Here is a 12,594-nt window from a genome sequence, read left to right as displayed (position 1 = left end):
GGTTTTGAACCCAATAAAAAGGTTTGGTGGTATTTCAGGTCAGGTTGCTATCATTTGCTCTGAAAAAAAAGTATTAACTATGATCCTTTTCTTGAGACATTTTTGTATATTTATGCTGTTCAATGTAATTATATTAGTAGAGTATGTATCATACTTCACCATCATGTGTCATTTGGCCAGTATCAAATTAATGAATACAAGAGGATTAATCAGAAAATGGGAAGAGAAGGGCCATTTATTCTGGATAAAGTATGTAATAAGTCTAACCATGTTTTACAGATATCAAGGGTCCTTTTAATTTGATTTAAATTAATTGAATATCAGCACTGTAGAAAAGCTCACACTCACAGAAACACACACATAAATGAACACACATAAACATGCACGGGCTGGGAATGTCTAAGCTTGTTTTCTTGCTGCTATTGCCTTTCAAGTGTTTTTCATCCCATTGAGAACCCTTCTCTCTGTAAACTGTGAATGGCTATCTCTAACAAACTTTGAAACAGAACTTTAAAGCATATTCAGCCTTTATGAGTTCCACCAATTTACTTTGAAAGCATTCTCTGTGGAATATAAGGGCTTCTGACTATCATTTTTAGGGTCAAAGCATTTTTTTACACTTCCTTTTCAGTTGCCGCAACCCTTCTCAGATTTAGATTGAGGACAGATTTTCTAAATGACGCATTTTGGAAAGCTTGGATGTTGTTTCTCACAGCAAATACAATCAGACACAGCACGGATTCCGCTTTTTTCTCTTTTATAAAAGAGTATAACTCAGTCTAACATTGAAGCAGATAAATTGTCCCATCTAGTGGTGAAATGGGAAAATAAATAATTCAAGATGAAAATTGTCCAGTCTGTCATCTAAAGCAGCCTGATGATTTCCTCTATGTTTATATGGAATTTTTATGATTGCAACACTATTCTTGTTGAAAAAGTTTCTACAGCCTAAATTATTTTTGAGTGTCTAAACTGATTTTATGATGTTAGAGACTATTACCTGTTTTACAAGCATTTAGTGTTCAGACATTTCCCACCCATTTTATCATTCACTCTACCCCTTTACTGTATGGTAGCATCTTACTTTTATGGTAACATGTAATATTACAGAGCCACTGAGACATTTACAATGTCTGCATGCTGAGTCACCACAAGCCTGTACAAAGTAACACATACCTTAGGAATTGTGTGTGTGCTTTCCAAGTCAAGCAATTCAGGTCATCATATCAACCATATGATATACTGAGAAAGACTATTTGGCAGAACATTTAACTTTACAGCACTGAATACACTGCATCGTAAAAAATGTTTGAATATGAAATTTGCTGAGTGGCATGTTTTGTAAAGCACATGGACTCACATTCTAGCACAGCACAATTCACCGCAGACGTGGGTGTGTGGTAAGATGTCCAAATGCCTGTTTTGTAGCTATCAATAATTTCTGCATCAACTACACCATCTGCTTTTCATTCTCACATGTTTATTTTCTTAGAAACGCTTCTTAGTGGGATTAATGTTCTCCCTCTCCTTGAAAACAGGCCACTGCCAGGAATCCAGATGCTGAGTTCCCATGGAGTTATGAAAGACTTTATTCCAGGTGTCAATGAGACGGCTTTGCTGTCCATATTTTAAATTAAAATGCAGAGGTGATGTGGTGGCGTGTACAGTGAGCATTCTGCTTTTTAAAACATCAGCATACGATGTATGTTTTCCTGTGAAAGCTCTTTAACACACTTATTCTACATATGGTTACTGAGAATACAATGCCTCTTAATGCTGCAGTGAGGTCATGGGAATGTTCCAGAAAACGCACCTGTGTGATTGTTAGCCACCCAGATGCACTGACCCTCAATGCCATTGGTCCATCTACACCCCACAGAGGCAAACCAATTGGAGACGCTACTGCTGCATTTAGAGCAGGAGTTGCCTGTGGTGGAAAGTTTAAAAGAGCTTGTGTCCTGCGGTCCCTCAGCAGAAGCATCAATCAACATGATCCCTATTGTGCTGGCCTCAGTGCTTATTGCTAGCGGTAAGAACATCTGGTAAATTCTAATTCTGTGGATATTTTTTCTCGTACACAGGAACCAAGCTCTCAGCAACTCTTTATGCAAATAAATAATGCTGCCGTTTGTTTCTGATGTGCGAATCAGAAGTAATACCAATGCACTCATTTGTGTCAGACTTCTATCTCATCCTCTTCCAGCCCTCGGGTGTGGCACTCCCCCCATTGAGCCTTTGACTTCCCGTGTGGTCAACGGAGAGGATGCCAAACCCCACAGCTGGCCCTGGCAGGTAAGCTATTATGTACACATCTGTCAGTGTTTTTATGTTCACTTGCAATCCCTATGGGTTCAGCATCTGGATATTAGATGTAAAAATAAGAGTCTGTTAAAAGTCCTGTAATCAAATGTTTTCATTCAATTTAAAAGAACTAACTATACCACCCACTATAAAACCAAAACTTGCACTGTATCGTATCCTCATGTAGTCACTTTTCATCTCCAGATCTCTCTGCAGTATGAGAGGGACGGTGAGTGGAGGCACACTTGCGGGGGGTCTCTGATTGCTGCCAACTGGGTCATGACTGCTGCTCACTGCATCAAGTATGGGCAGATAAGGAACATAAAGAAACAAGCATGAAAAACAACCACCAATACACACGTTTTTATTGACTACATATGCACAAATATCTTGTTCCCAACACAGTATTTATTCTGCAATACACTATACTGTTTGTCAAATTCAGTACCCAAAGGCCTATCAACCCTTACAGAAATAAAGTTCCATCCTCCAAAGGTTTGAGAGCATGCCAAAGCTCATCTACACCACTGCTCAGTTCTAATCTTCATTTTGCCACCACCATTTTGCTTTCTAATCAGCAGATTGAATTAATCAAATCATTCAACTGTGTAGTAAATCTTCTGCCTTGTTGCCTTGGGTCTCAACAGTCTGTCCTCTCCCACAGCACCAAGTTCTCCTACAGGGTGTTTGTGGGCAAACACAACCTGGTTGAGGAAGAGGCTGGCTCCAAGGCCATCCTGCCTGAGAAGATTATTGTCCATGAGAAGTGGAACCCTATCTTCGTGGCCTTCGGGTAACAAAACAACTGCTGTGCAATACAAAGAGCAAGAGTAGTATATATACTGTTCATCATAATCTTATCTTCACTGTGTCAATGGGACAAAGTGTTTTGAGAAAAAAAAACTCCATTACAAAAGTCTCTGGAGATAATTAGACTGACACAGTAAAGTGGACTTTTGTCTTTTTTTTTTTCATGTATGTTGGTTTCTCCTAAACAAGCCGCTGAACGTTTCCCACAATTCATAGAGATTGAATAATCATCTTATTCAGTATGCAAAGGCATCTCAATACACAGAACATTGCAAAAGAACAATCAAACAAAAAAAGAGTGCACCATTTCCCATATCTTATCTAGCTTTCCCCTCTTTCTGGTTCTCGAGGATGACTTTTAAATGTCCTGTCAGTGCTCTCTCAGCATCCGTCTCTCTGTCTGTGTTTGTTGCAGTAACGACATCGCCCTGATTAAGCTGTCTGAGTCTGTAACTTTGAGTGACCATGTGCAGTTGGCATGTATTCCTCCTGCTGGCACTCTGCTGTCCAACCTTTACCCTTGCTACATCACTGGGTGGGGCAGGCTGTACAGTAAGACAGTCTTTTGTGTTTACAATTGTCTGAAACTCTTGTGTTTCTTCTCTCATTATGGTGCTCTGCAGTTGAAAAAAGATGTCTGCATTTATAAGCAATTGAATGTGTGATTGGAGTTACCCAGGGAAACCTCCAAAGTTGGAAAGAAAATCCCACGAGTGAGATTATAGCTGAAACTTTTAAGTGGAAAAATTACTTCTAAATTGAAAATTTGGGTCAGACTTTGAGTTTGGCTTTAGGAGAGATGCTGTAAAGCAGCTTTGACAGCCAGCGAGTGTATTGGTATGACGGTAATAAACTCTGCCTGTTTGTTTTAGCCGGAGGCCCAATCGCTGATAAGCTGCAGCAGGCTTTGATGCCTGTGGCTGACCATGCTACCTGCTCCCAGCCTGACTGGTGGGGTATCGCTATTAGGACCACCATGGTGTGTGCCGGCGGCGATGGAATTGTGGCTGGATGCAATGTAAGTCTGCACTATGTGTTTGTTCACAAGTGTGTATGCGGAGAAAGAATGTACCTTTTTGCAGTTATATTTTTCAGCAAATTGTTCTCCTTTTAAATTGTATAATCTATCAAGCATACATTTTAAATGTAAAAAAGTTGGCAATTCTGTACAAAATTATGCCACTGAAGCAAAACTGAATTCTATTTTTTTTGCTCATTAAACCTACAAGCTGTTCAGCTGCCAAAATACATAACACATTTTTCTTGTATCACTAAAGTACTGAAGTGAAACATCGATCTTTTAATGTTTTTATAGTTGTGCCATGCCAGTCTGCTTGTTGCTACTTAAAGTGAATAAAATATATGCCCTCTGCATCTTTCCTTATCCAGGGAGACTCTGGGGGCCCTCTAAGCTGTAAGAATTCTGAGGGTGCCTGGGAGGTCCACGGTATTGCCAGTTTTGTGTCTGGCCTCGGATGCAACTATGTGAAAAAACCAACTGTCTTCACCAGAGTGTCTGCTTTCAATGACTGGATCAACCAGGTAAAGGACACAAACACAATTAAACTATTTTGTAAAGAAATCTCTCCAGTCTCTTCTATTGTATAACTGTTGTCTGTCTTTGCAGGCTATGATGAACAACTAAAGAAGATTATATTTTAATAAAGAGAGCCAATAATGGCAATAATCTGGCACGTTGTTTATTCTTACTGTTTGTTTTAATACGCTTCAGGTTGATATTTATTCAGATCTTACACACTCTCCCCCATCAAAAGATATTTAATCGTAACCCTTATTTTATCACATTACATCAATCAACATTGCCATGTCTGTGTTTGCGAGAAACTGAAACATTGTCCCCAATTCTCCAGCAGGTGTCCTCATACACTCATGGTATAGAATTCTTTCCAACAGCTTTCCAAATGTGGATTTTCTGCTGAATAACCCATCCTTCTGCCTGGTAAACAGCATCAGCAAACAAATGGGATTCAAATCAAAAAGTTCCCTAAGAAAGAAGATACACATTACTGTCAGATAGGATGTATAATGATGCTAAGTGACTTTCTAGGACAGAGGTCTGAAGCTGAGTGTGTCATAAAAGAGATGTGGATATCAATCTAATAACAAATGCATGAAACTGACCTGTTTTCCTCTATGCCTTCTCATACTCCAAGTGAGTGTTAAGGTTTATTAAAACTATAATATATTCCCTCTTAGGAAAATATCCTCATGATAACTGTGATCTGAAAAGGAAAGCTGGGATGACAAGGTTGAGATGAACATTTCTTGTTTTTTTTTTCCTTCTCTCTATGCTGTAATGAGATGTGGATGAAAGAGTAAGTGAGGTGAAAACTGAAAAAGAAATTAAATTGCCTCTCTGCGCTTTCTTCTCTATTTCACTCTCTTCTTTCGCTCTGTAACACTTGTAAGATACACATGGACACACATGCTTCTAATGTACTGGAGGCATGTGAATGTCTTTGTTAACGTGAGATGCAGTGATCAGGCATGACATGTCCTTCAAGAGTGAGTAGTAATGACTGCATGAGTGTGTAGCAGCATGTATGTGTGTCTGTATGGCACATCGAGAGCGGATTAAAGAGGAGGCATGGGGACGTGATATTCTCCAACTAGATATATTTCTGACACATCTGAACAAGCTTTTTCTGGAGTATCAGCCTGTGGCCTATGATGCCTTTCCCATCAAAGCTCTCGTGTAGTTTATCACATGAGGCTACTCTCTGACTAATTCAGTCTGATTTTAATGACAAGTATTGCCTGTCAATATTTGAAGATTATCCATAACAGTGCACAGTACAGATGATGTAACAATGAATGTATATTAAATAATTCATTACTTAGTATGGTAATTCGGTAAAAAATCTAATACAAGATTACTGAGTTACAAATGTAATTAATCCCATCTTGACAGTAAAGCACAGAACATGAACCTGGTCCTTTAACCTGGAATCATTATATCAACTTATGGGGTAATAAGTTGTTGCAATAAGATTGAAGCAGTGGCTACAAAATGACACATTGTAACTGATATTCATAAAGAATTAAAATACAATATGCTGTTGTAATAAGTATCAGTCTAATGTTTCTACTTTAATTACACATTTTGCTCATTTGATACTGCATTTAATTACATATATTAAGTCTCTACATCATCTGGCAGATATTGCATTTTCAGTCACTGCATTCATATTTCATTCGAACGAATGGCAGCCCTTGAAATATTGCGAACATGCACAGCAGTGTATATGTGCCTCTCAGATCAGTTTGCAGGATCTGTTCCTCGGAAAACTCCAGTCTGAAGCGGGTGGATAGGGTGAGTGGGAGGCCTAAAAGGAGGCTTTGTCTCTGCCTGAACTCTGGGTCACAGTACATTTCTCCCTATGCACTGATGCACACATGTCTTTCCATCTTTGTGAGGACATTCATTGCTATTATGCATTTCTTGCGGCCCTTTGCCCCAAACTAAATGCCTTACACTAAGCTAATTTCCTAATTAAACCCGGACAATTAAACCTGCAGAAAAAGTTAACCATCAAAGTCACAATATCATTGCTTTCCAAAAACATCCTCCTTTTTAATGTGCAAAATCCTTACAAAGAGACATGTACATTCACACATGCAGACAGAAACAAAGAGAGGGACACAGAGCAGAATTCCCAAGACTCCCCCCCGCTGTTGTGTTGAATACCAATGAGGAAAAGAGAAGGCAATGAGCCTGAAGCTTGTGCAGCAGCGTTTCAGCTTTGTGAAACTTGTTTTGAGTAATATCAAGCAGAGAAGACGGTGGTTATAAATACACCTCTGTCTGTATTATGACTGAGCTGTTTAGAGTTGAATAAATCTTCTATTTGACAATCATCTTACATTGTTCCAAAAAATATTTGAACTATATATTTTGGTTGTACCGTATAAAACACATTACCAAGAAACATTTAAGTCATGCTTAACTAATTAATTACACACAATGCATGCAAGAGTTAAGGCACGACATATTGTGGAGTCCTGTTACTCATCTTTGGGTATGGACTGGATGGGACAGGGGCAGTGGGTTAGGACATCCAATGTTTCTGAGCCTGTACCTTACATTTTATTGTTGTCTGTTTTGTCTGTTGGTGTTGTCCTCTTATGTGTTTTATGGTGCTGTAACCTCCCTGTCTCCGAGACAAATTTCTCCTTTGTGGAGACTAATAAAGAAACCTAACCTAACCTAATCTTTAACATATACTATTTCTTCATGTGGTCAGTTCCCCATTGACAGATCATGAGTTTTCAATGTAAATTCCTTATTCAATCTGTATTGATATGTGTCCATAATCTTTTAACTACAAAAAGTACATATTTCTCTGTCTAGATAGTTCCACACTTGATAAGAGTTGATTTGCAACCAAATCAGCTAATTTTCAGTTACATGAAATTATGCATTTGCTGAGCCTTTCTGATAAAATATGTACCTGCTCGAATTTACTTTGTAAATACTAATGCATGGAAGAGCTTCATGATCAGTCAGGTAAATAACTCACAGTTGAGAATAACTTAAACGACTCCCACAGTGATGAGGTGACTCACATAACCCCACGACCCGCCTAGGGTGGACGGTGTTTTAAGTACTTACAAGCCCGAACTCCTCATCAACTACTAAGAACGAAGAGGCCTTAAGGGTGAGAGGTGAAACGTCTTCAAGAACCAGGACAAAGAAGTCCAGTTGCCCTTATTCAAGCTCTTAGAATTAATATCACCTGGATTAATGAGAATCTACCAATATATAAACAAATCAAGTTAGATTGCATATCAGTAAACTTTAAATGAAAACAGTTAACGAATCCCATAAATCCCATAAACTTCATGAAATGTGCTGCAATAATTCATGCAGAATAAAGCACACTTTTCTTCTTCCCCTCTCCTCTCTGACCACATCTCTTTTGGTTTATTTCAGTCAATAATTTCACTTTCTTTCGGTTAAACTGTGACCACATGTACTTGTCTGTGGTAAGAGGAAAAGCACTTGATAGGATGTTCCAAGAGCGTCTTTAAATAGAAAGTCTGTAGTTTCGGACTGAGGGAGGGGCAGGGGAGCAGGGGAGGGGGGCTGGGGGCTGGGGGCGGGGGATGATGAGCAGCCACAGTGACAGCAGCATCTCCTCTGTCGCCTATCAGCAGTTACTGGAAATCATCCGGGACTTAGCGCTAGTTTGAGAAAAATAAAAGCTGCCGGAAAGTCTGGAGCTGAGCTACAGAAGTACTGTCAAACGGCCGATGAGAGTTTGGGGACTTACTTGGATGTAAAATATTGCCCGCTTCATTAAGTGCTGAAGTGTGCTGATGATCGGCGTTTATTTGGAAATTGTGATGCGAACCCATTTAGCAGTTGGGCAGGAAGAGGAGCTGCCAACGACAAAAGCCCAGCCTCATGGAGAAAATTGGGTAAGCTGTTGTATGAAATATTTATGTGCTTTGAGACGGCTCAGATACATGAGAAGGAGGCCAGGTCCTCTGCCAGGTCCTGTATTATGCAAAACCTCTCTTTGATTTCCATGCGGTCAGTGCATGCACTGGTCTGTGAACGTGTCCTTGCAAGCAGTGCACACTTGTAAACATGCATGTGGGTGCATTAGATACATTTGCATTAGATTATTTGCCAGTGTACACAATGGGCCATTATATCAGACAGTGACACTATCCTCAAATACACACAAGCAAAGATAAGCACATACTTGTTCTGTGTTTCAGTGTTGCTTGTCGCCGGTCTCAGACTTTAAGCTCAACTTCCTGCACAGCCAGGGGTAACAGAGTCATTGCATAACACTGGACTCTATATTTTGTATTGACAGTGGCTTCAGAGAGGGTGTACGTTCCGGTTCATGCAGAAGGTCAAACAAATGTTCAGATTTTTTAACCTTTAAATCAACAGCTACCCAAAAATGAAGCTATTAAATGCCTTATTCACTTAACTGGGCGATTGAGGGATGATTTTATGAATAATTTGTTGGTTTTATGGAAAGTTTCAGTGCAATCACACTAAAAGCATCTAACCTGTCAGCTGTAAAGTCAACTTTTCCAGAGATGAAATGGACAAAGGAGCAATATTCTCTATCTTCTTTAGTTCTGCACAAATGTAGACAACGCCTTTGAAACTATTCAGTTTATCTTTTGTTTTTGCTTTTCAGTGTACTTCTGATTTCTAGTACGACTACAAAAATGTTCTTTGTTTTACATCTGAGCACTTAATATCCTTGTAGTAAATTACATGTGAGCCTCACTATTTCTTTGAGAACTATGAATTTTGAAAATGTGCTAAGTGGTGGTAATGAATGAATATAGGAGTTTTCTTGCTATGCACTGATTTTGAAAAGTTAATATCAGCAGCGGTTGCTCATTCTCATTTTATTTTCCTCTTCCTCACTCACTTACAGACTCCCTCTGATCACATTCCTCTGTCATCTTAAGTCTGCACATTCCTCACTTTTGTTCTCATTGAAACTCAATTCATTTTGTGTCACCTGACTTCTGATAACAAGTGCTTGAGGGTGTTTTGGAAATATGCTGCAAAATTGTGAGGGGAGTTTTATTGACAGTAGTCACAGTTGGTGATCTCGAGGGCAATTTTCTCGACAGTAATGCCACCAGCATCCTGAGAGGGACCCATCTGCTGAAACAGAAACCAAATTTTCAGAGCTGGAGAGCAGATCAAATGCATCACTGCCATCTACTTCAGCTTTGCTATCCATCTTTATTTGGCTTTGTCATAAAATGCCTAGAAAGGGAAGGATAACTTTGGAATTACTTCTCAACAGCAGGAGCTGACTTGGACTGTGTCGATATTGCTCCCAGTGGGGGAGAGGAGAAAATTTGTGGTCTCATTAGAAATGCATTAGAGGAAAGGGAGAGGGGCAGAAAAGTGAGGAGACGAGGTTGGTTTTTATCTTTTGAACTCTGAGTGGGAAATATTACCACATTCCATCTCATGCTTGAAACAACTTTTCAGAGACAACTGTTGTTTTCTCATGCACACACCAGAGCACCTCAGTGAACCATTTAATATCAGCCACAAAACAACAATATCCCCACAAGTTTGTCCCAAAAGCACATTACTACTAAAAATCATCCATAATAATTTTCCAACAGAGAGCGCATGAGGGCCTCTTCGTTATCAGTCTGATAAATCAGTCTAAAGGAAATGTGTCATGACGCAGTACTACAGCACAGAGACACTTTCTTGGCCAGATAATTAGATATAACAGTGGTCCAGAATGAATTTTCTTCTACATCTTCTCATACATTTCTAAGACTAAAATCTCCAGTATGAAACTACTATGAAACCTTTTCATGCTGTGTATTTTACATTGAAAACATGTCTTTTTCTTCTCAATATACGCGTTGAGAATATAACCTACTTTTACAATGACTGAAGAAAATGTAGGCTGTTCCACATAGAGCATCCTCAGGGATAAAGCACCTTGGCCTAATGAATAACTCATCAGAGAGAAATGAATCTTTACTGAGCTGACCTTACCAGAGGACTCAGCGTGTTCACGTGACAGGCAGGTTAACTGTGTCCAAGTGTGCCACTGGTGTGTGTGCGTGCCTGAAAACTTAATTAATTGTGTTCATTTTATGCTTTTTCAGTGAGAATCTGCAGAGCTGAGGTGACCTGCTTGGCACAGACGCACCTCGGAAGTCTGATGCGACCACTCTGGAGGTTGCCGCCCAATCGACCATGGAGCACGATCTGAGGACGGGACTGTCCTTGTGGGCCATTGCAGCCATTGTTTGTAACTCTGTGGTCGGTGTCCTCATCCTCATCCTCTTTGTCATCCTTTACAAGGCCTGCAAGGTGCCTTCACACCCAGAGAAATTGCCCGTACTTACAGCAGGAATGACGCTAGAGAGGGCTGAACACAAGTACATGCTGACTGCAGCCTGATCAAGATGTGAGGACCTAAGCCTGATGTTTGAGCGAAACTCAACTTTGGGGTTCAGAAATTGAGTGGCAGAGCTAGACAAGCATCTAGTGTACTCGCAGAAGTCATCATTTTCAATGAGCGTCTCCTTTGGTGTTGTACACTGTTTACATCTCTTCACCATCAGTCCTATATCATCTGTGCCATTTATCGAAGCTCCGACTAAGCTAACTGCATTAAGACTTGTGATGAGACCAATGACAACAACAAGCAGACCCAATCCTCTTATCTCTGCTGTGTCGTTGGGACTGTCCATCTGTCAGTTAGTTTGGCTTGCTCCACACAGGCTGGGCATGAGCTCCTCTGCTCCGTTCGTTTTGTTCCCTTCAAGGAAGACAGCAGAGTGGGTGTGGAGGAGAAACAGCACAATTAAGTCAAATAGAGGAATAAGGGGTGACAAGCTTGGCCGAATGTACCAGTAACATTTTAGAGGGAAAGAAGTTGTAGCTGTGCAGCTGACAAGCAGTTTTCTTATTTCTAGCTGCAGAACTAATGATGGCAGCACCACAGGTAGACACCTGCAGAATAATAAGACAGGGAAAACGGAGCCGTTGCTTGGAGGTGTCTGAGTCAAAACTGATGCAAATAAAGTTTGGTTTATATTTGATGGGTGCAGGGGGGCAATTGGAAAGGGGATGCTTTGATGTTTTGTTGACAGAAAAGGAAGCTTGAGGGCCTTGCTTGACAGTCTGCCCAAATGACACACATTTCTGCTCGCACCGATCCAACTCCCACAGGATTAATAACAATAGCAAACATGTAGCAGCAGCCGTGGTAGGGGTGTTCCACTGTGCCTCGCTTTTATTCTTTCAGCTCTTACAAAGACTGAAAGAGATTTTTTCAGACAGCCATCATCCAAAATAACTGAGAATACACACAGTCTTACAGTTCTGAGTGGCTGTTGTGTTTGTTGTGAATGCACTGCTGCTGTTACAGAAGGTACTGCTTATACAGCAAAGCACGAGTTTGTCTTGCAAATCAAATGGAAATTTTTTTGTTTTGCTTAAGAGAAATCAAATCTCAGGTTAACTTGGACTTTTAGTCCAATAAGCAGCACTTTTTGCTCTTCTTAAGTTACAGTGTCAGTTTGTACAATGTTTTAATGTGATGAGCAGCGATCAGTGCTTAAATGATCACTTGATTTTATTGATTAATAAAACCATTGGAAGAAATGTTTGTGAATCATTTAAAGCAGTTTTAAGTTCCTATGTGAGAGGATTTTCCAAAATTCCCTTTCCATATCAATGTGAAATGAATAACGTTAGAGGCATTGCTTAGTAGTTTGGCAAATTGCAGGGGTGATATATGCTTTTTTTTATCTTATACTTAAGAATAATAAAATATTCAGTAAAATAACTGATCTTGAAAATGATTACTTGTTTATGCCCATCACTTGCAACAAATAATGATTTTGCTTTTTTTTTTTTTTTACTGACACAATAAAAGCATATACTCTCTACTGATGTGGTTCACAATCAATGCTGCATTACCCTCACTTTGTGGA

At 39.8% G+C, this 12,594-nt stretch overlaps 1 protein-coding gene across 1 annotated transcript; it reads left to right on the top strand.

Annotated features, from left to right (window-relative positions):
- The first annotated feature begins 1,989 nt into the window (after nucleotides 1-1,989).
- ela3l (elastase 3 like) lies at nucleotides 1,990-4,756 on the top strand. Its single transcript, XM_075469132.1, has 8 exons — nucleotides 1,990-2,029; nucleotides 2,204-2,292; nucleotides 2,506-2,603; nucleotides 2,966-3,094; nucleotides 3,527-3,663; nucleotides 3,984-4,129; nucleotides 4,501-4,653; nucleotides 4,739-4,756. The coding sequence occupies exons 1-8, from the start codon at nucleotides 1,990-1,992 to the stop codon at nucleotides 4,754-4,756; spliced, it is 810 nt and encodes a 269-aa protein (XP_075325247.1).
- Nucleotides 4,757-12,594: the final 7,838 nt, after the last annotated feature.

The sequence above is a fragment of the Odontesthes bonariensis genome, chromosome 6 (genome assembly GCF_027942865.1).
Source record: "Odontesthes bonariensis isolate fOdoBon6 chromosome 6, fOdoBon6.hap1, whole genome shotgun sequence".
Classification (NCBI taxonomy): Eukaryota; Metazoa; Chordata; class Actinopteri; order Atheriniformes; family Atherinopsidae; genus Odontesthes; species Odontesthes bonariensis.
Note: the sequence above shows the minus strand (reverse complement) of the source record. Positions and strands in the feature narration are given on the sequence as shown.

Excerpts from the sequence above, each read along its gene's own strand:
- ela3l (XM_075469132.1), top strand. The coding sequence starts at position 1,990 with ATGATCCCTATTGTGCTGGCCTCAGTGCTTATTGCTAGCG. Across the intron at positions 2,293-2,505 it reads CCCACAGCTGGCCCTGGCAG|ATCTCTCTGCAGTATGAGAG; the intron begins GTAAGCTATTAT and ends TTTCATCTCCAG. Across the intron at positions 4,130-4,500 it reads GAATTGTGGCTGGATGCAAT|GGAGACTCTGGGGGCCCTCT; the intron begins GTAAGTCTGCAC and ends TTCCTTATCCAG.